At 43.7% G+C, this 19389-nt stretch overlaps 1 protein-coding gene and 1 pseudogene across 4 annotated transcripts; both read left to right on the forward strand.

Annotated features, from left to right (window-relative positions):
* The first annotated feature begins 617 nt into the window (after positions 1 to 617).
* On the forward strand, positions 618 to 6169 carry LOC112265071 (annotated as a pseudogene).
* Positions 619 to 18711, forward strand: LOC112265070 (TLC domain-containing protein 5-like). Of its 4 annotated transcripts, none has more exons than XM_042295829.1 (4): positions 619 to 672; positions 7494 to 7696; positions 13799 to 14233; positions 17383 to 18711. In XM_042295829.1, exons 2-4 carry the CDS (start codon positions 7501 to 7503, stop codon positions 17502 to 17504), a joined length of 753 nt encoding a protein of 250 aa, XP_042151763.1. In that variant the 5' UTR covers positions 619 to 672; positions 7494 to 7500; the 3' UTR covers positions 17505 to 18711. The 4 variants fall into 4 exon arrangements, with proteins under 4 accessions (XP_042151763.1, XP_042151762.1, XP_042151764.1 ...); XM_042295828.1 differs by lacking the exon at positions 619 to 672 and adding an exon at positions 4543 to 4636; XM_042295830.1 differs by lacking the exon at positions 619 to 672 and adding an exon at positions 5720 to 5858.
* Positions 18712 to 19389: the final 678 nt, after the last annotated feature.

The following is a 19389-nucleotide window of genomic DNA, read 5'->3' on the forward strand; positions in this document are numbered from 1 at the left end:
ATTTTACATCTCGAGTAGCTTAATGTGTTTAAATCATATTCAGTAGTAACTGGTACCTAATTGTTTTGTTTTATTCTGTCACGTTATGCTAATGTTCACTTTGTGTATGACCTCTTCCTAACTGACAAACCAAAATGTATTTTGTTTGTTGTAAAAACCCTTCGAACTGTGGCCATTCTACGGTAACCTATGTGCCTTAACACTTCAAATGATATTTTTGCAATGTAAAACTAGAGTAAAGTCTCTTGTATTTTTCTATGTAAGAGTTGTGTATGTTTGCAAAGAGCAATACCACAGAAAATGAAGTCATTTACAATTCAAAAGTACATTTTTGCCTGCAAGGGTTCAATAAAGGCACCTCTTTTGCACTGCACTTCTGTGGGTGGTCTTTATTCAGCAAAAATCTGACTTCAGAACAAGATTCACTGACACCTACCATGCGCCAGGTACAGTATCCATTTTCGTGTAGCTTTCATGTTCCCCACCTGTACCAGAGAGAGCATTTCTGCAGAAGGCTTATTATACCTGCATCCCACCTTTTCACCTCCACGTACTGATGGAAAAAATACCAAAATATTACCAGCGGATGGCGCCACAACCCCATTCTAGTTGACAAGTAGACACCACCCGACCACGGTAAAGCTACTCCTACATTCGGGAACCAGGCTAGCAGTAATTATATTTTGTTTTTGTCTGAGTGTTGGAAACTAATTCACTAATTTCGTTTAGGGTTGGGTAGCTATCTGCAGCACCATTTGCTGACACTGCAAGGTGGGGGAGTTGGCTATTGAGATTAGATACTCGAGACGCAATTGTTTGTTTTTGAGCCGAGTAACGTAATGGACACAAAGAACTGAAGATGAAGTGACTGTCACCCGAGGGACCATGCTGGCCACAAAGAGACTAGAGATGTCACCGACATGAACGTGCAAGCGGTGCAGAAATAAGGTGATGTTACAAAATAGTTATTTCGCTTTGCCAACATTTGATAGCTTGAGGAGCTAAGCTCTTGTCCATCTAGCTTGCTGTCTTCTAGCCTGCCTTAGGAAACTTGTCTAGACAGCTAATCTGGATTCATTTTTATTCCCTTTTTAAATGTGTTTTTAGCTAAAATATTCGCATCTTTATAAATGGCTGGAGCTATATTGGCATGGTTATTTTCTATCTTTGCTATAGAGCCCTACAGTGGAGCTGTCATTAAAACCCCTAAAACATAGTTTTAATCGTGGTTCCAATCGTTTTTTCCATCATAAATGTTTCACATAGGGGATTTTAGAAACACTTAAAATAAGGGCTGTGTTTCGTGTAGGCTTACCCTGGCGTGACGTTTTGGTAACCATGTAAATCTCTCTCTGACGAGTGATTTAAAAAAAAATATATCCAGCTCCATTTACTCTGATTCGAAAATGCTAGTTCGCTTCAAAGTAGACATGCAAAACTACAAGTCCCTGCAAGCTCTTAAATATCATCTTTGCAAACGGGTATTGTGTCTTTTCAAAACGTGCACAAGACGGTTAACAAAATTCTCCATTTAAAGAATGTATCTAATTTATTAATTACTACATTTAACTAACATTAGATATTTCATCCAGAGATTCTTTCCTTTGCCTCGATTTGCCAGACTCGTCAAGATCATTGCATTTGTAGTTCTTTATGAAAGCCACATTAGCATTTCATTTTTGGGGGATAAATACAGGCTAATACATTGATAAAAGTCACAATGTCTTAGAGAGATTTACAAGGTTATCAAAATGTCACGCCAGGGTAAGCCTACACGAAACACAGCCCTTAGTTTAAGTGTTTCTAAAATCGCTTATGGGAAAAATGAATGGTGGAAATATGATTGGAACCATTTCCCTGTTTGACAGCTCAGTTTTATGGGTATTATGACTCATACTGTGGTACTCTATACTAGAGGTCGACCGAATATGATTTTTCAACACCGATACCATTATTGGAGGACCAAAAAAAGCTGGTACCGATTAATTTTTAATTTATTTGTAATAATGACAATTACAACAATACTGAATGAACACTTATTTTAACTTAATATCAATAAAAATCTATTTAGCCTCAACTAAATAAACATGTTCAATTTGGTTTAAATAATGCAAAAACAAAGTGTTGGAGAAGTAAAAGTGCAATATGTGCCATGTAAAAAAGCTAACGTTTGAGTTCCTTGCTCAGAACATGAGAACATATGAAAGCTGGTGGTTTTAACATGAGACTTCAATATTCCAAGGTAAGAGGTTTTAGGTTGTAGTTAATATAGGATTTATAGGACTATTTCTCTCTATACCATTTGTATTTCATATACCTTTGACTACTGGATTTTCTTATAGGCACTAAAGTATTGCCAGTGTAACAGTATAGCTTCCGTCACTCTCCTCGCCCCTACCTGGGCTCGAACCAGGAACACATCGACAACAGCCACACTCGAAGCAGCGTTACCCATCGTTCAACAAAAGCCGGGGCCCTCGCTATTAGCGCGCACCCCGCTAACTAGCTAGCCATTTCACATCGGTTAAACCAGCCATTAGGCTGATACGCTTGAAGTCATAAACACTGCTGTGCTTGCGAAGAGCTGCTGGCAAAACACACGAAAGTGCTGTTTGAATGAATGCTTACGAGCCTGCTGGTGTCTACCATCGCTCAGTCAGACTGCTCTATAGACTTAATTATAACATAACACACAGAAATGCGAGCCTTAGGTCATTAATATGGTAGAATCCGGAAACTATCATCTCGAAAACAAGAAGTTTATTCTTTCAGTGAATTACGGAACCTTTCCGTATTTTATCTAACGGGTGGCATCCCTAAGTCTAAATATTCTTGTTACATTGCACAACCTTCAATGTTATGCATTAATTACATAGAATTCTGGCTAATTAGTTCGCAATGTGCCAGGCTGCCCAAACTGTTGCATATACCCTGACTCTGCGTGCAATGAACGCAAGAAAAGTGACACAATTTCACCTGGTTAATATTGCCTGCTAACCTGGATTTCTTTTAGCTAAATATGCAGGTTTAAAAATATATACTTCTGTGTATTGATTTTAAGAAAGGCATTGGTGTTTATGGTTAGGTACAGTCGTCCAACGATTGTGCTTTTTTAGCAAATGCGCTTTTGTAAAATCATCCCCCAGCGTTGAATCGATTATATGCAATGCAGGACATGCTAGATAAACTAGTAATATCATCAACCATGTGTAGTTATAACTTGTGATTATGACTGATTGATTGTTTTTTATATAAGGTAAGTTTAATGCTAGCTAGCAACTTACCTTGGCTTCTACTGCATTCGTGTAACAGGCAGGCTCCTCGTGGAGTGCAATGAGAGGCAGGTGATTAGAGCGTTGGACTAGTTAACTGTAAGGTTGCAAGGATGGATCCCCCGAGCTGACAAGAAAGAAAATCTGTCGTTCTGCCCCTGAACAAGGCAGTTAACCCACCATTCCTAGGCCGTCATTGAAAATAAGAATGTGTTCTTAACTGACTTGCCTAGTTAAAAAAAGGTACAAATCAGCAAAATCGGCACCCAAAAATATAGATTTCCGATTGTTATGAAAACTTGAAATCGACCCTAATTAATCGGCCATTCCGATTAATCGGTTGACCTCTACTCTATACTAGCAAACTAGCTGCTCTCTCCCCTTCTGCACTGATGTCAAAACAACTGAACAGAGGAAATCATAGCTAGCTCTATAAATAGTACTCCAAATTCCTGATATTAATAATAAACATTTACATTTGGATATTGTCTTTTTTTTAAAAACATAATGTACATAATAAAGGTTCAAGTATAAATAATTAATAGGTACTCTAGCTTGCTTTATGACAGTTTGCTGGCAGATATGGCTACTGTCTGCACTGCAGCGCAACCTGGTCTCAGAGCATTTTGTGTTATTCAGTATGTAAAACCGGGACTCCATTTAGTATGGTAAGTATTAATTTGTGAATGTCCATCATCCATTTCGTATGATATGTTACGCGATACGTACATGTTACAAATTAGCTAAACGTACAATGTTATGGATTTGCTAAACATATATGTTACAAATTCCAATTTGTTGTGCCTAATGTTAGCTAGGTTGCTAACGTTAGCTAGTCAAGCGTTTAGAGTTAAGTTTAGGAGTGAGGTTAAAGGGTTAGAGGAAGGGATAGCTAAAAGTGACAAGGTTGTCTATGATAAGATTCGAACATGCAACCTTTGGGTTGCAAGACATTTATGTTATACACCCATCCATCCCGACCTACCACCCTCTTGTTTTTTGCCTTAAATAACCTTCTGTCTTATGTAAGCATACCAAATGTAACGTACAGTGTGATACTGATTTGAGTGCCCCGGATTTGAGTTTACTATGTTACGTCTTGTCTATGAGACCAGGATGTGCTGCCCCACTGCCCCAGACACAATTACTTTTGGACTAGTTTTGAAACTCCCTGAAGTGAGCTAGCATGCAATTTCCCCTCACCAACGAGGTTGTATCATGGTCTCATTTCCCAATCCTACGACATGAGACGTCCCCCTCACCAGACCTTCACTACTCAGACTGGCCAGAGCACTACAGCTGCTCAGTTCAGATATACACTTCTTTATCAGTCTCTTTGGATTATAACAAGGGTTCATTGAAAGGTAATGTATTTCCGTATTGCAATTATGTTTTTGTATTTTTAGCTGAGGGATGACATCGCTGGCTGTCGGCGTGGTCCTCTGCCTAACAGGCTGGATCACTCTCTACACCCTACTGTGTAGCACCAGTGGCAGCCATGGCTCTGAGTGGAACTGTAGGCTGGTCACACTGCTCCATGGAATCCTTGCAGTCTGTATAACAGCATACATAGGCTATGTGGATGGACCTTGGCCCTTCACACATCCAGGTAAGATGCTCACTATCTAATCCCATGTAGTGTTGCTCCTGCACCAGCTTTCTGTAAAGTTGGTATAGGAGCTACATTTTTTTTTAATGTAGATTCTTGATCAGTATACTTCGATGTGTGTACAGTACCAGTCAAAGGTTCCATATGTGTTATTTCATCGTTTTGGTGTCTTCAATATTATTCTACAATATTCTACAAAAAATAAAGAAAAACACTTGAATGTGTATGTGTCCAAACTTTTGACTGGTACTGTATGTATGCTACTAACCATGAATGGTGTTTACAATAACGTTGTGATCTTGATTTCAGGCACAAAGAACACCCCCTTCAGATCACTGCTATGGTCATTAGCCTGGGCTACTTCATCTTCGATATGGGCTGGTGTGTTTACTTCAGCACAGAGGGCCCGGTGATGCTGGCTCACCACACCATGAGCATCCTGGGTATCTTGTTGACCCTGAGCTTGGGGGAATCGGGCATCGAGTCCTGCGCCGTACTCTTTGGCAGTGAGATCACCAACCCTTTGGCAGTGAGATCACCCAAGCTCGCTGGTTCCTGAGACAGTTGGGTCGCTATGAGAGCCTGACAGGGGAGGCGGTGGATGTTCTGTTTGTAGTGCTATTTGTATTTATGCGCATAGTGATTGGCGGAAGGATGTTGTACTGCGAGCTCATCTCCACACGGCCCAGGTTCATTATAAAGTGTGGGGGAGTTGCCATGTATGTGCTGTCTTGGGTGTTCATGGTGGACATTGGTCGTTTCGCCTACCGCAAGAGTCAATCCAAATACAGACGCTGGCGAGACCAACACAGATTGGAAACAGTTAACAGACATGATGGAAAGACAGACTGAAAGACTTCCTGATCTTTAGAAGATGAACATAAACATCCAATGTTTATACTAATATACCTTTAACAAATATTTAACTAACACATGGTTGTGTGTAAGAGGAGGGTCAAAGTCACGTCATTCTTTAAGTATGATTATTGGGGAGACTTCTTTGGTATTCAGTTTACACTTTTTTTGTGCTCAGTTCAGAAAAGTTCACTGTTCATCAGTCACTTTGGATTATAACACAGGTTCACTGGAAGGTAATGTACAGTCCCTTCAGAAAGTATTCACGTCCTTTTTCCACATTTTGTTCAAATCCATTTCTATTTGTCATATGTTTCGTAGACAACAGGTGAAATGCTTACTTACGGTTCCATTTCCAACAATGCAGAGAGAGTTAAGATACACAATGCAATACTTTTTTTAAAAATAAAAAATGTTTTCAATATTGACACAAGGAATAAATTCACAGTGAATAATTAATAAAAATAACAAGTAAAAATAACATGGCTATATACAGGGAGTACCAGTACCAAGTCGATGTGCAGGGGTACGGGGTAAATGAGGTAGCTATGTACTGTAATTATAGGTAAGGGTAAAGTGACTAGGCAACAGGATAGACCATAGACAGTAGCAGCAGTGTATGTGGTGGGTGTGTTGTGTTACAGCCTGAATTAAAAATCTATTAACCTTAGATTTTTGGTCACTGGCCTACACACAATACCCCATAATGTCAAAGTAGAATTGTTGTTTGAAATTTTGACAAATTAATTACAAATGAAAGCTGAATTGCCTTGAGCAGTGGTGGAAAAAGTACCTAATTGTCATACTTGAGTAAAAGTAAAGATAACTTCATAGAAAATGGCGAAAGTGAAAGTCACCCAGTAACCCAGTGGCACAATTTTATTTATATATTTTTTATTTATTTTTATTTATATATATTTTTTATTTATGGATAGCCAGGGGCACACTCCAACACACATGATTTAAATCCTAGAGGAAAACCTATTTCAGTCCGTTTTCCACCAGACACTGGGATATGAATTCACCTTTCAGCAGGACAAAAATCTAAAACACAAGGCCAAATCTAAACTGAAGTTGCTTACCAAGAAGACAGTGAATGTTTCTGAGTGAACGAGTTACAGTTTTGAATTAAATCTTCTTGAAAATCTATGGTAAGACCTGAAAATGGTTGTGTAACAATGATCAGCAGAGCTTGAAGAATTTTGAAAAGAATAATGGGCAAATGTTGCACAATCCAGATGTGGAAAACTCTTAGATACTTACCCAGAAAGACTCACAGCTGTAATCACTGCCAAAGGGGATTCTAACATGTACAGTATTGACTCAGGTGGTTGAATACATCTAATCAAGATATATCAGTGTTTTATTTTTCATAAATGTTTTTTAATTATTATTTATATATATACTTTTTCTTCCATTTGGACATTAGAGCATTTTGTGTAGATCATTGACGGAAAAAAAAAATCACAATTAAATCCATTTTAATCCCACGTTGTAACTAAACAAAATGTGGAAAAAGTTGAGGGGTGCGAATACCTTTTTGAAGGCACTGTATTTCCATATTGCAATTATGCTGCATTTTACAGAACATTACCTGAACATAAAATGTAGGTTAATCAGACTTGCTCACACACATCTTGAGCATAGCTAATATTTTTGGTGATGGTAGAAAGTGAAGTGCATCATGCAATCTTTTAAAACTTCTATATGTGTTTGTTGGTCATTAAGTTGTTTTTGTCTTGTTTTTGTGTATTTAGCTGAGGGATGACATCACTGTCTGTTGGCGTGGTCCTCTGCCTTACAGGCTGGATCACTCTCTACACACTACTGTGTAACACCAATGGAAGCCGTGGGTCTGAGTGGAACTGTAGGCTGGTCACACTGTTCCATGGAATCCTGGCAGTCTGCATAACAGCCTACATAGGTTATGTGGAAGGACCTTGGCCCTTCACACATCCAGGTAAGATGCTCACTATTTAATTGCACGGAAACAGTGTAATCGTTTCCATGTAGAGTGCTGCTTCTAGAACACCTTTTTCTAAAGGTGGTTAAGTTGGTATAGAGATCATTCCGTGCCATTTCAGCAAGCTATGACACCCACCCTCATATTGTTCAGAGCATAGGTTGTGTCTGAGTTGGTAGAGACCTGTGGATGGGCATATATAGAGTCAGTGTGGACAGTCTGTGGGAGATGGAGAGCAGTAGTTGTTAGACATTTTAGAGTATTATGGCCAGGGGATAGAAGCTGTTTAGGAGTCTGCTGGACAGGAGCATGGAGAACAGTCTTTCTCAGGCACCGCTTGGACCGTCCTCAACTAACTCTGTTGGGCCTTCCTGTCACAGGCAGGGCATTTGCCGTACCAGAGAGTGGTACAACCAGTGGTGCAGCTGTACAAGTTCCTGAGGATCTGAGGGGCTATGCCTAATCGTTTCAGTCTCCTAAGGGCTTCTTCACGACTGTTCTGGTGTGAAGAGACCATATTAAGCCCTCAGTTATGTGGACACTGAGAAACTTGAATCTTTTCACCCCCCCCCATTTCCTGTAGTCCATGATCAGCTCCTAGGACTTGCTGATATTGAGGGAGAGGTTGTGGTCCTGGCAACACACAGTTGGCAACACACAACCCTGGCAACACACAGCCAGTTCTCTGACCTTCCTGTAGGCTGTCTCATCTCCATTGGTGATCAGGCCTACCACGTCATGTCATCAGCAAACTTGATGATGGAGTTGGAGATGTGCGTGGCCACACAGTCATGGATAAACATGGAGTACAGGAGGGGGCTAAGCACACACCCCTGTGGGACCCCCGTGTTGAGAGTCAGCGTGGCGGAGGTGTTGTAGCCTACTTGTTTCGGCCCGTTAGGAAGTCCAGGATCCAGTTGCAGAGGGAGGTGTTCAGTCTCATGGTCCTGAGCTTGGAGGGCACTATGGTGTTGAACTCTGAGCTGTAGCCGATGAACAGCATTCTCAAATAGGTATTCTTCTTGTCCAGGTAGGAGAGGGCAGTGTGGAGTACAATTGAGATTGCATTGTCTGTAGATCTGCTGGGGCAGTATGCAAAATGAAGTGGGTCTAGGGTGTCTGGGATGATGGAGGTAATATGTGCCATGACCAGCCTTTCAATGCATTTCATGACTACAGATGTTAGTGCTACAGAGCAGTAGGTAGTGTGGCAGGTGGCCTTAGAGTTCTTGGGAACAGGAATGATGGTGGTCAGCTTGACGTGGGGATTACAGACTGGGACAAGGAGAGTTTAAAAATGACCATGGAGATGCCTGTGAGCGAATGTTGAACAGATTAAAAACCTTATTCACGTTGTCCTCGGGGAGCAAGATCACCCAGTCCTCTGGGACGGCGGGGCCCTCGTGCACGGCTCTGTGTTGTTTTTGTCAAAGCGTGCATGAAATGTATTGAGTTTGCCTATATAGGCGGAGTCTCGAGCCAGGATTTCGCTACATATTTTGGCAGGAGTCTCGCCCCCTAAACTCTACAGATTAGAGCTGATGCTTAGTGTTGCTAGCTATTCTCTCAAAGCATCCGAAGCCGACACCGAGGCAAGAGCATGCAGCAGCAAAGCAGACACTGAGGCACATCGAGACACAAAGCTATTTAGCATATATTTTTGCATTATAGCGACTTTTTCTTGGAACACACTTCTCTTGTGTATCCAATTGTGTGACATCTGTTCCTTGCACACAGATTCAGTGCTGTACTCAGAATGTCATTCCACCCGTGTCAACAGTGTGAGAAGCGTCTCCCAGCCTCAGATGAGCACACTCATCTGCTTGGGAGCTGAACATGCTCAAGTGGCTTCACAGTGTAGCAGCTGTTGTACTCAGTGTCAGAAATTCAAACAGAGAGTATTAAAATCTCGACTTGAGAGCTTTGTGGGCGGAACCTCCGGACTGTCATCAGATTGAGTCTGCCACACAGATCATTGATCGTAGACCTTCCTCTGCAGATTATTTCAAACACTCCAGGTCAAATGACAGGCCTCACTCACCTCGTGATCCACCGCCCAATAAACACCATTTCTTATCCTCGCCTGGGCACAAATCTCATGGGAACCACATGGGAACCATTTGAGTCCACCTTCAAGCACATCCTGGCCAGTCTTCCTCCACCGGTACCAAACCCAACCCCTACCTCTGAACAGAGTGTGGTTGTTGAATCGGACGACACTGATGTACTGTCCGCAAGAGCTTCCCAGTCTTATGCCACCGACTAGGATCACTCTGATGATGGTATGCACCATGGCTCTAGCATCGTCCAGTCCCAGCCTGTCGGCCTGGCAGTAGCCACGCTCATGCCCCACCCACCTGAGGATGTGTATTTTTCAGCCATCAATTTACTTTGTTCGAGGGGTGCAAAATCCACTTGTTGCTTAAATTTTCCTGGATTGATTGCTTTCATTTTACTCCTGCAACTCTTTTGTACTCTTGCTTGTGCCTGACGTTTTTTCCCGTTAACGTGACGACGTGGAAATGCTTGTAAGGACCTGTCAAACACACCCAGGTGGCTGAAATGGGCTCAATGGAATACATTCTCTTTCCGTTGCATTTATAAGAACGCTAAAGCTTAATCTTGGATTTAACACATCATTTCGACACTTGCGTCACAAGGAAGAGAAGAAAGATAACTTTAGTTTGATGGGTGTTCATTTTTTGTTGAATTGAAAAAAGTTAGAATTTTTATAATGATTAGATGCACTGAAATGAAAGCAACTTCTGAGAATGAAGACTTATAGTGAGTGATATTATGTCTGATCTCACAAACAATGTAAAGTATGTATAGATATATGTAATATAGAGCCAAGTGTGTTGATTTTTTTTATCGGTGTATCCTGCTATTGACTCACTTGTTGAATTATGCAACCGAATGGGACAACAACAGTAATGAATGAGGCAGTCTAGACAGCACAGGTGAGTGCAGGTAGGCCTAGACATTTTTGTGGTTGCAGCCTACGCCTTTATCTTAATGTATTAATATATGCCAATACACCCAGTGTATTTATGCAAATGATTAATTCTTTATTTTAACACAAAATATAAAATAAATACCTGATACCATTAGAAAATGTAGTATATATGAGTGCATTCTATGAAAACAAAAGTGAAATTTGACAAATTGAACACCTGGATTCCACACCAAAATCCCACTGCATTCATTATTTGTCTGTGCCATTAAAATGTTTTATGTGCTATAATTGAGTCAATACTTGATGGATTCAAACAGTTTGGAGTATCTTCATCCATTGTCCTACTGTTACATTTATTAGAATTGTTAGTAAAACCTTTTAACAATTTTGATGACCGTTGCTACTGGCATTGACAGTCGACCAGAAAATATCCTTTGAAATCTTTGAGAGGGCAAGCAGGAACCTCAATGTGGAGCACGCCCCTTCTGCCATGGTGTCCACATTCAAGTTTAATGAATTCAGTTCTTCAAAGACTGCGGTATGCCTCCTGTTGTTCAAAGACTTTGTGCGTTAGCTCCAATGCACATGAAACACGCCAAATCAAAGAACCCCTGCCATGCCAAGCAAATGCACTCGCTTAGCTACAGTTCATGATGCAGACAAAAATGGTTTTGGCCATTTCCCCCGTATGGATAAATAATTTGCTTCACTTGTTCTGCCTGCTTCTCTCTGTCACAGTTCAGACCAAGAGCTGGCTTACAAACAATGCAGGGCATTTGATTGCTTCCTACGCAGGACACATGACAGCACCTCTCTAGCCGCTAGGCTTGGCAATTCAGCAACGATACTGGCTTCCTTTCAGGAGTAGCTGCAGGCACGCCTCTCCGCAATCTATGACACTAGGACCATGAAAGAACTGTTGACAGTGACAGATCTGCTCATCCAGTGCCTTCAGGGCAATGCTAAGATGGTTGGGAAAACTTTGGCCACACTGAGTGTTGCACAGCGCCATTTATGGTTAGAGCAGTCCCAAGCTACCTGACAAAGAAAGTTCCACTCTTAGATATACCCATATTACCTGGCCAGACTTTTGGCTCAGCAGCGGCCCACTTACAAGGCTCAGACATGCTGCACCTGCTCAGCAGTGGGGGAACGGACACTCTCAGCCATACCAAATAGGTGGAGGGCCTCGGAAAAGGCAGAGATGCACCACATGCAGACCGCGTACACTCTACACAACAGCACACAGAGCCTTGGTCCTACCGCAAGTTTCTCGCTTGCCCCTTGCGCTTTCACAAATTGCATAAGCGCAGCGTCAACACCCCTTCGCCAAGCAGGAGTCGGGGTCCTGGAGTACTTAGATGATTGGGCTAGTATGTGTAGGGTCACAAAGCCTTGGCACACACATCCCTTGTCTCACATCACCTCTCCGAGTTGGGACTAACAATGAGCTTGGAAAATAGTTATCTGGTCCCTACTCAGTGTGTGCGCTTCCTGGGTTTGAAACTGTACTGGAGCAACTCCCTCTTCAAGCAGACCTCCTGTCACAAGCAAATGGCAAGCTTTTTCACCCCAAACCCAGCATACTAAAGTTGTGTGTGGCCCCTGAACGTGACCACCTTGTAGCTGTACCCTCCTTGGTAATTGATACAATACGTGCAGTAAGGGGGTCCTCTACACAAAGACTCTATCCCAACAAGTGGAACGTGTTCATGAAGTGGTGTATTGCCCATGCAGAATTGCCATCTTCCTGCCCAATTACTGACATTTTGTCTTTTCTCCAGAAGCTTATTTCTGCAGGGAAGTCCCCATCTACATTGAATGTGTATATGACAGCCTCCCTACTTCTCACAGGAGAGTCGTGAGTTGCATACACTTTGCACGGTTAGGGAATTGAGAGACCATCTTGCCACAACAAGAACTGTTCGTCAAACAGAACAGTTTTTTGTGTGTTATGGGGAGAACACCAAAGGTCGCACAGTCTCGAAGCAGAGACTGGCACATTGGATTACCAATGCAGTGTTATTCAAAATCATACATTGCAGCAGGTACACCAACTCCAGATGGCATGGTAGCACACTCCACTAGGGGTACGGCCACCTCATGGGCCTTGTTCAGAGGGGCCTCCCTGGAATCAACACCCATTACATTCACAAGGTATTCCAGACTCAATGTTATGTCCACACCATCAGTGGTGTCTGTGGTTCTGGACACAGCACCCTCTCTCAACCCAGGTAAGTGAGCATACTGTGAACCTTGTACATACTTATCAACCATCAGTGAGATGGATGTTCTATACAGAGGCCTTTTACTCTTGGTGATGTTACACCTAATTGAAGCCTCATGGTTCAAGTTCTTGCGTTCAGCTTGCTTGTGCTTACAGTTGTATACTACAGTTGGCATTTAATCCACCCTGTTGGGTTAATATATTCTGTTGCAAATGGTTTCCCAACCATTTCCTCTTCCCAGACATTTCACATTTTATTTTTACGCCTAAACTGGCACACCTGATTCAATTAGCCAACTAATCATCAAGCCTTTGACTAACTGAATCAGGTTTGGCAGTTTAGGGTTAAAACAAAAATGTGAAATGTCTGGGGGGTGGGCCTGAGGACAGGTTTTGGAAACCCTGCTGTGGTACATACAAGGACTTCCCAGGGACTCATCTAGACTAAGGTTTAATGGTGAGTGAGGTATCCCACTCTGTTGCCTGAACCACCTGTTTGGTACAGCAGCCCCTTTACAAAAACGAAAGAGAACATTACGGATTTAGCCTTGGTTCTCTGAGTAGAGTAACGGATCGCCAAGCTTTTCATGTCTTTCCTCCACCTCTGTGGAATTCAAGTGAAGTAATAGACAGTGTGCCACGTCACACCGCCTTTTATATTGACAGGTCACATGGGTACAGTAAGGGAGGGGCCTAACTGTAAACATCTTTGATATTAAGCATCTCATCGCGTGAAGGGGAAGGAGTTTCCATAGGTCGTTTGGCGACCCCCGTTAATCTACTCAGAGAACCAAGGCTTACATCCATAACCAAATGTTCTCATGTAGAGTTTCTTGCCTAGTATAATTTGATGTGTGTATGACAATGTTACTAACCATGAAGAGTGTTTACAATAACGTTGTGATCTTGATTTCAGGCACAAAGAACACCCCCCTTCAGATCACTGCTATGGTCATTAGCCTGGGCTACTTCATCTTTGACATGGGCTGGTGTGTGTACTTCCGCACAGAGGGCCCGGTGATGCTGATCCACCACACCATGAGCATCCTGGGTATCTTGTTGACCCTGAGCTTGGGGGAATCAGGCATTGAGTCATGCGCTGTAATCTTTGCCAGTGAGATCACCAACCCCCTTCTGCAAGCTCGCTGGTTCCTGAGACAGTTGGGTCGCTATGAGAGCCTGACAGGGGAGGCGGTAGATGTTCTGTTTGTAGTGCTATTTGTGTTTATGCGCATAGTGGTTGGCGGAAGGATGTTGTACTGCGAGCTCATCTCCCCATGGCCCAGGTTCATTATAAAGTGTGAGGGAGTTGCCATGTATGTGCTATCCTGGGTGTTCATGGTGGACATAGGTGTCACGCCCTGGTCAAAGTATTTTGTGTTTATCTTTATGTATTTGGTCAGGCCAGGGTGTGGCATGGGGTTTTGTAATTGTGGTGTGTTTGTCTTGGGGTTTTGGTGGTGATATTGGGATTGTAGCTTAGTGGGTTGTCTAGCAAGGTCTATGGCTGTCTGGAGTGGTTCTCAATCAGAGGCAGGTGCTTATCGTTGTCTCTGATTGGGAACCATATTTAGGCAGCCATATTCTTTGAGTTTGTCGTGGGTGATTGTCCTTAGTGTCCTATGTGTACTCTCTGTTAGTTTGCACCAGATAGGCTGTTTCGGTTTCGTTTATTGTTTTGTGTAGTGTTCGTGTTTTCTTTGTTGTATTAAACATGGATCGCAATCGACACGCTGCAGTTTGGTCCGACTCTCCTTCATCACCACTAGAAAACCGTTACAGAATCACCCACCACCAACGGACCAAGCGGCGTGTCAACAGGCAGGAGCAGCCGAAAAAGGAGATGCTCAACAAGGATTTCTGGTCATGGGAGATCTTCGACGGGAGAGGACCCTGGGCTAAACCAGGGGAGTGTAGCCGCCCAAAGGAGCAACAGGAGAAGAGGCAACAGAGGCAGCAGCAGCAGGAGCAGCAGCAGCTACAGTGGGAGAGGTTGCACCACCTGGAGAAATGGACATGGGAGGAGGAATTGGACGGTAAAGGACCCTGGAATGAGCCTGGAGATTATTGTCGCCCCAAAGCCGAGCTGGAGGCAGCAAAAGCAGAGAGGCGGCATTATGAGGAGCTAGCACGGCAGAGCGGATGGAAGCCCGAGAGTCAGCCCCAAAAATTTCTTCGGGGGGGGGCTCACAGGGAGTATGGCTATGCCAGGTAGGAGACCTACGCAAACTCCCTGTGCTTACTGGGGGGCTGGAGAGACCGGGCAGGCACCGTGTTATGCTGTGGAGCGCACGGTGTCTCCAGTGCGGGTGCACAGCCCGGTTCGGTATATTCCAGCTCCTCGTATCGGCCGGGCTAGAGTGGGCATCGAGCCAGGTAAGGTTGGGCAGGCTCGGTGCTCAAGAGCTCCAGTGCGCCTGCACGGTCCGGTCTATCCAGTACCACCTCCACACCCCAGCCCTCCGGTAGCAGCTCCCCGCACCAGGCTTCCTGTGCGTGTCCTCGGTCCAGTACCACCAGTACCAGCACCACGCATCAGGCCTACAGTGCGCCTCGCCTCTCCAGCGCTGTCGGAGCCTTTCTCCTCTCCTGCGCTGCCTTCCTCCGACACAGCGCTGCAGGAGTCTCCCGCCTGTTCAGCGCAGCCAGAGCTGCCAGTCTGCATGAAGCAGCCAGAGCTGTCAGTCTGCATGGAGCAGCCAGAGCTGTCAGTCTGCATGGAGCAGTCAGAGCTGTCAGTCTGCATGGAGCAGCCAGAGCTGTCAGTCTACATGAAGCAGCCCGAGCTGCCAGTCTGCATGAAGCAGCCAGTCTACATGGAGCAGCCAGAGCTGTCAGTCTGCATGAAGCAGCCAGTCTGCATGGAGCTTCCAGTCTGCATGGAGCTTCCAGTCTGCATGGAGCTGCCAGTCTGCATGGAGCTGCCAGTCTGCAAGGAGCTGCCAGTCTGCAAGGAGCTGCCAGTCTGCACGGAGCTGTCAGTCTGCACGGAGCTGTCAGTCTGTAAGGAGCTGCCAGTCTGCAAGGAGCTGCCAGTCAGCACGGAGCCGCCAGAGCGGTCAGTCTGTAAGAAGCCGCCAGAGCTGTCAGCCTATATGGAGCAGCTAGTGCCGCCAGTCTGCCCAGCGCCGCCAGTGCCCCCAGTCTGCCCAGCGTCGCCAGTCTGCCCAGCGCCGTCAGTCTGCCCAGCATCGCCAGTCTGCCCAGCACCGCCAGTCTGCCCAGCACCGCCAGTCTGCCCAGCGTCGTCAGTCTGCCCAGCGTCGTCGGTCTGCCCAGCGTCGTCGGTCTGCCCAGCGTCGTCAGTCTGCCCAGCGCCGCCAGTCTGCCCAGCGCCGCCAGTCTGCCCAGCGCCGCCAGTCTGCCCAGCGCCGCCAGATCTGCCAGTCAGCCAGACTCTTCCAGATCTGCCAGTCAGCCAGACTCTTCCAGATCTGCCAGTCAGCCAGACTCTTCCAGATCTGCCAGTCAACCAGACTCTTCCAGATCTGCCAGTCAACCAGACTCTTCCAGATCTGCCAGTCAGCCAGGATCTGCCAGTCAGCCAGGATCTGCCAGTCAGCCAGGATCTGCTGAAACCACCAGCCAGCCAGGAGCTGGTAGATCTATCTACCTGCCTGAGCTTCCTCTCACTCCTGAGCTTCCTCTCACTCCTGAGCTTCCTCTCACTCCTGAGCTTCCTCTCACTCCTGAGCTTCCTCTCACTCCTGAGCTTCCTCTCACTCCTGAGCTTCCTCTCACTCCTGAGCTTTCTCTCACTCCTGAGCTTTCTCTCACTCCCGAGCTTTCTCTCACTCCCGAGCTTCCCCTCAGTCCCAAGCTGCCTCGGTCCCGAGCTGTCCTTCAGTCCCGATCTGCTCCTCAGTCCAGTGGGGTTCTGGGTGAGGACTACTAGGCCATGGTCGGCGGCGAGGGTGGACTATCCAGGGACGAAGGGAGAGGGGACTAAGACATTAAAGGAGTGGGGTCCACGCCCCGCGCCGGAGCCGCCACCATGGACAGACGCCCACCCGGACCCTCCCTATTGTTTTGAGGTGCGTTCGGGAGTCCGCACCTTAGGGGGTTCTGTCACGCCCTGGTCAAAGTATTTTGTGTTTATCTTTATGTATTTGGTCAGGCCAGGGTGTGGCATGGGGTTTTTGTAATTGTGGTGTGTTTGTCTTGGGGTTTTGGTGGTGATATTGGGATTGTAGCTTAGTGGGTTGTCTAGCAAGGTCTATGGCTGTCTGGAGTGGTTCTCAATCAGAGGCAGGTGCTTATCGTTGTCTCTGATTGGGAACCATATTTAGGCAGCCATATTCTTTGAGTTTGTCGTGGGTGATTGTCCTTAGTGTCCTATGTGTACTCGCTGTTAGTTTGCACCAGATAGGCTGTTTCGGTTTCGTTTATTGTTTTGTGTAGTGTTCGTGTTTTCTTTGTTGTATTAAACATGGATCGCAATCGACACGCTGCAGTTTGGTCCGACTCTCCTTCATCACCACTAGAAAACCGTTACAATAGGTCGTTTCGCCTACCGCAAGAGTCAATCCAAATACAGACGCTGGAGAAACCAACACAGATCGGCAGCAGCTAACGGACATGACGGAAAACAGACTGAAAGACTTCCTTATCATGATGAATAAAAACATCCAATGTTTATACTAATAGACCACCTTTATACAATTGGTTGTGCATACTGTAAACATGGGGTCAAAGTCAAGCCATTCTTTGGGCCTATATGATTATTGGGAACTATTTTTTGGTATTTAGCTAACACTTGTACATTTGTTTTGTTTGCTTTTTTAATTAAAAACAAGCATCTTGAAAAATGTACAACTGTAGCAAAAACAATTGAGACATAGTTTGTCATTGAAACCAAAGGACCTAGTGCCAATATGATGAACAGATGTATTTCACAAGCTTACTGCAATGAACTGTAACCTAATAGTATATTCTTCTAACCTTGTATCCAGCAATAAGTTGACTATTGGGAAACAGACACTTTTGATATCCATCCAGATGACATAACATCCCCTAGCCATCATAGGTTAGGCCACACCTGTTTTGAGGCAGTGAAATTGAACCAATACTGACTGTTTCCTTACTTTTATTTTGTTATTGTATGCAGTAGTTTTCCTGCAGAAATTCAACTTTTTTGCAATTTGTTGTATAATGTTTCTAATTTCAGTCTAATTTGTCTAATTTAAATTGTGGTACTCCTTATAGGCCATGGAATATCCCATGTTCCATTTTGTTTTCAGGAAGATGTTTATAAATGCTCGCTGAGATTGCAGTGTTATAGATTGTGTATTGTATGCATATTCATATGGAGTACATGACACTGGCTTTTATATAACATAAAACTCAGTAAAAAAACGTTTCTTATCTCTGTCTTTCGATTTAGCTAACAATAATGCTTTTCACAACGGTTTTTTGTTTAAGTTCACAGCAACAACAAATCAGTAACAAATTTGGAATAAAATATTATATGTTTAGTGGCATTCCATTGCTTGATTGGGTATATGAGTCATTAGTCATTGTAAATTAGTTGAAAATACCAACTGGTAAACAGTGATTTGTGCTAATTGTTTTGTATTGGTTGAAATGTTCCAGTATGACGCAAGGTCACATTTCCCAATATTGTATGCATTCATATTTGAAAATCACTACTTTTATATTAAATATTTAAATCTGGTGCCTAAAATGTTAGATCTGTGGAATGCTATATTAACTTTAACATTCACCATCCCTGTGTCTGTGATAAGGGAGAAACATACAAGTGTGACTTTATACATGTTCAAATGTAATGTTTACTTTTGTTGTGTGTTCAATAAATACCCTGAATACAGAGCTGGTATAAAAATATGTGTTGTAATATCAAGTAAATTAGTCCAAAAATGATTGCATCCCAGTAGGCCTATATAGTAAAAAAACGTTTTTGAACATTTTGAAGAGTTTTTTTTTTTTACTCAGGGAACTACTAGTTTGCCATTTGTTGCAATGAACTTTTACATGTATTTATTTTTTATTACAACAATTTTAAAGAGATACTAGTCTACATTACAATCAGAGATGTAGTGTAACCTTGTCCCGTACTGTAGGATAGGCTTATTGTGCAAAAGCCATCACAGAGTTCTCTGTGCTTGAAGCATTCAAATTGTCCACATGGTGGCATATGTAAATCACCAAATCCTCCATTATACTGTAGTATAGTCCTCAACCAAAAATGTTTGAACACGTTTTGCTGCTAAATGCCATAACCATTTATCCCTGTAAAGTGTTATGATTTATGAGTTATGATTGTCACACCAGGAAATGATTGTACTTTATTAACTGGTCATTTTAATGGGATAGTTCACCCACAAATTAAAGTTAGTCAGAAGTTGTCACACCCCAAAAGGTGAGTCCTGATGAGTCCACATCCTAACCATCTGCTGTGTAGATCCATTTATACAGTATACTTGAATCCCAAATGAATGGGTGTGGTATAGGGATCTCATTTTATTCTGGGCCTTGTTTTCATTCATT

Source organism: Oncorhynchus tshawytscha, linkage group LG13, assembly GCF_018296145.1.
Source record: "Oncorhynchus tshawytscha isolate Ot180627B linkage group LG13, Otsh_v2.0, whole genome shotgun sequence".
Classification (NCBI taxonomy): Eukaryota; Metazoa; Chordata; class Actinopteri; order Salmoniformes; family Salmonidae; genus Oncorhynchus; species Oncorhynchus tshawytscha.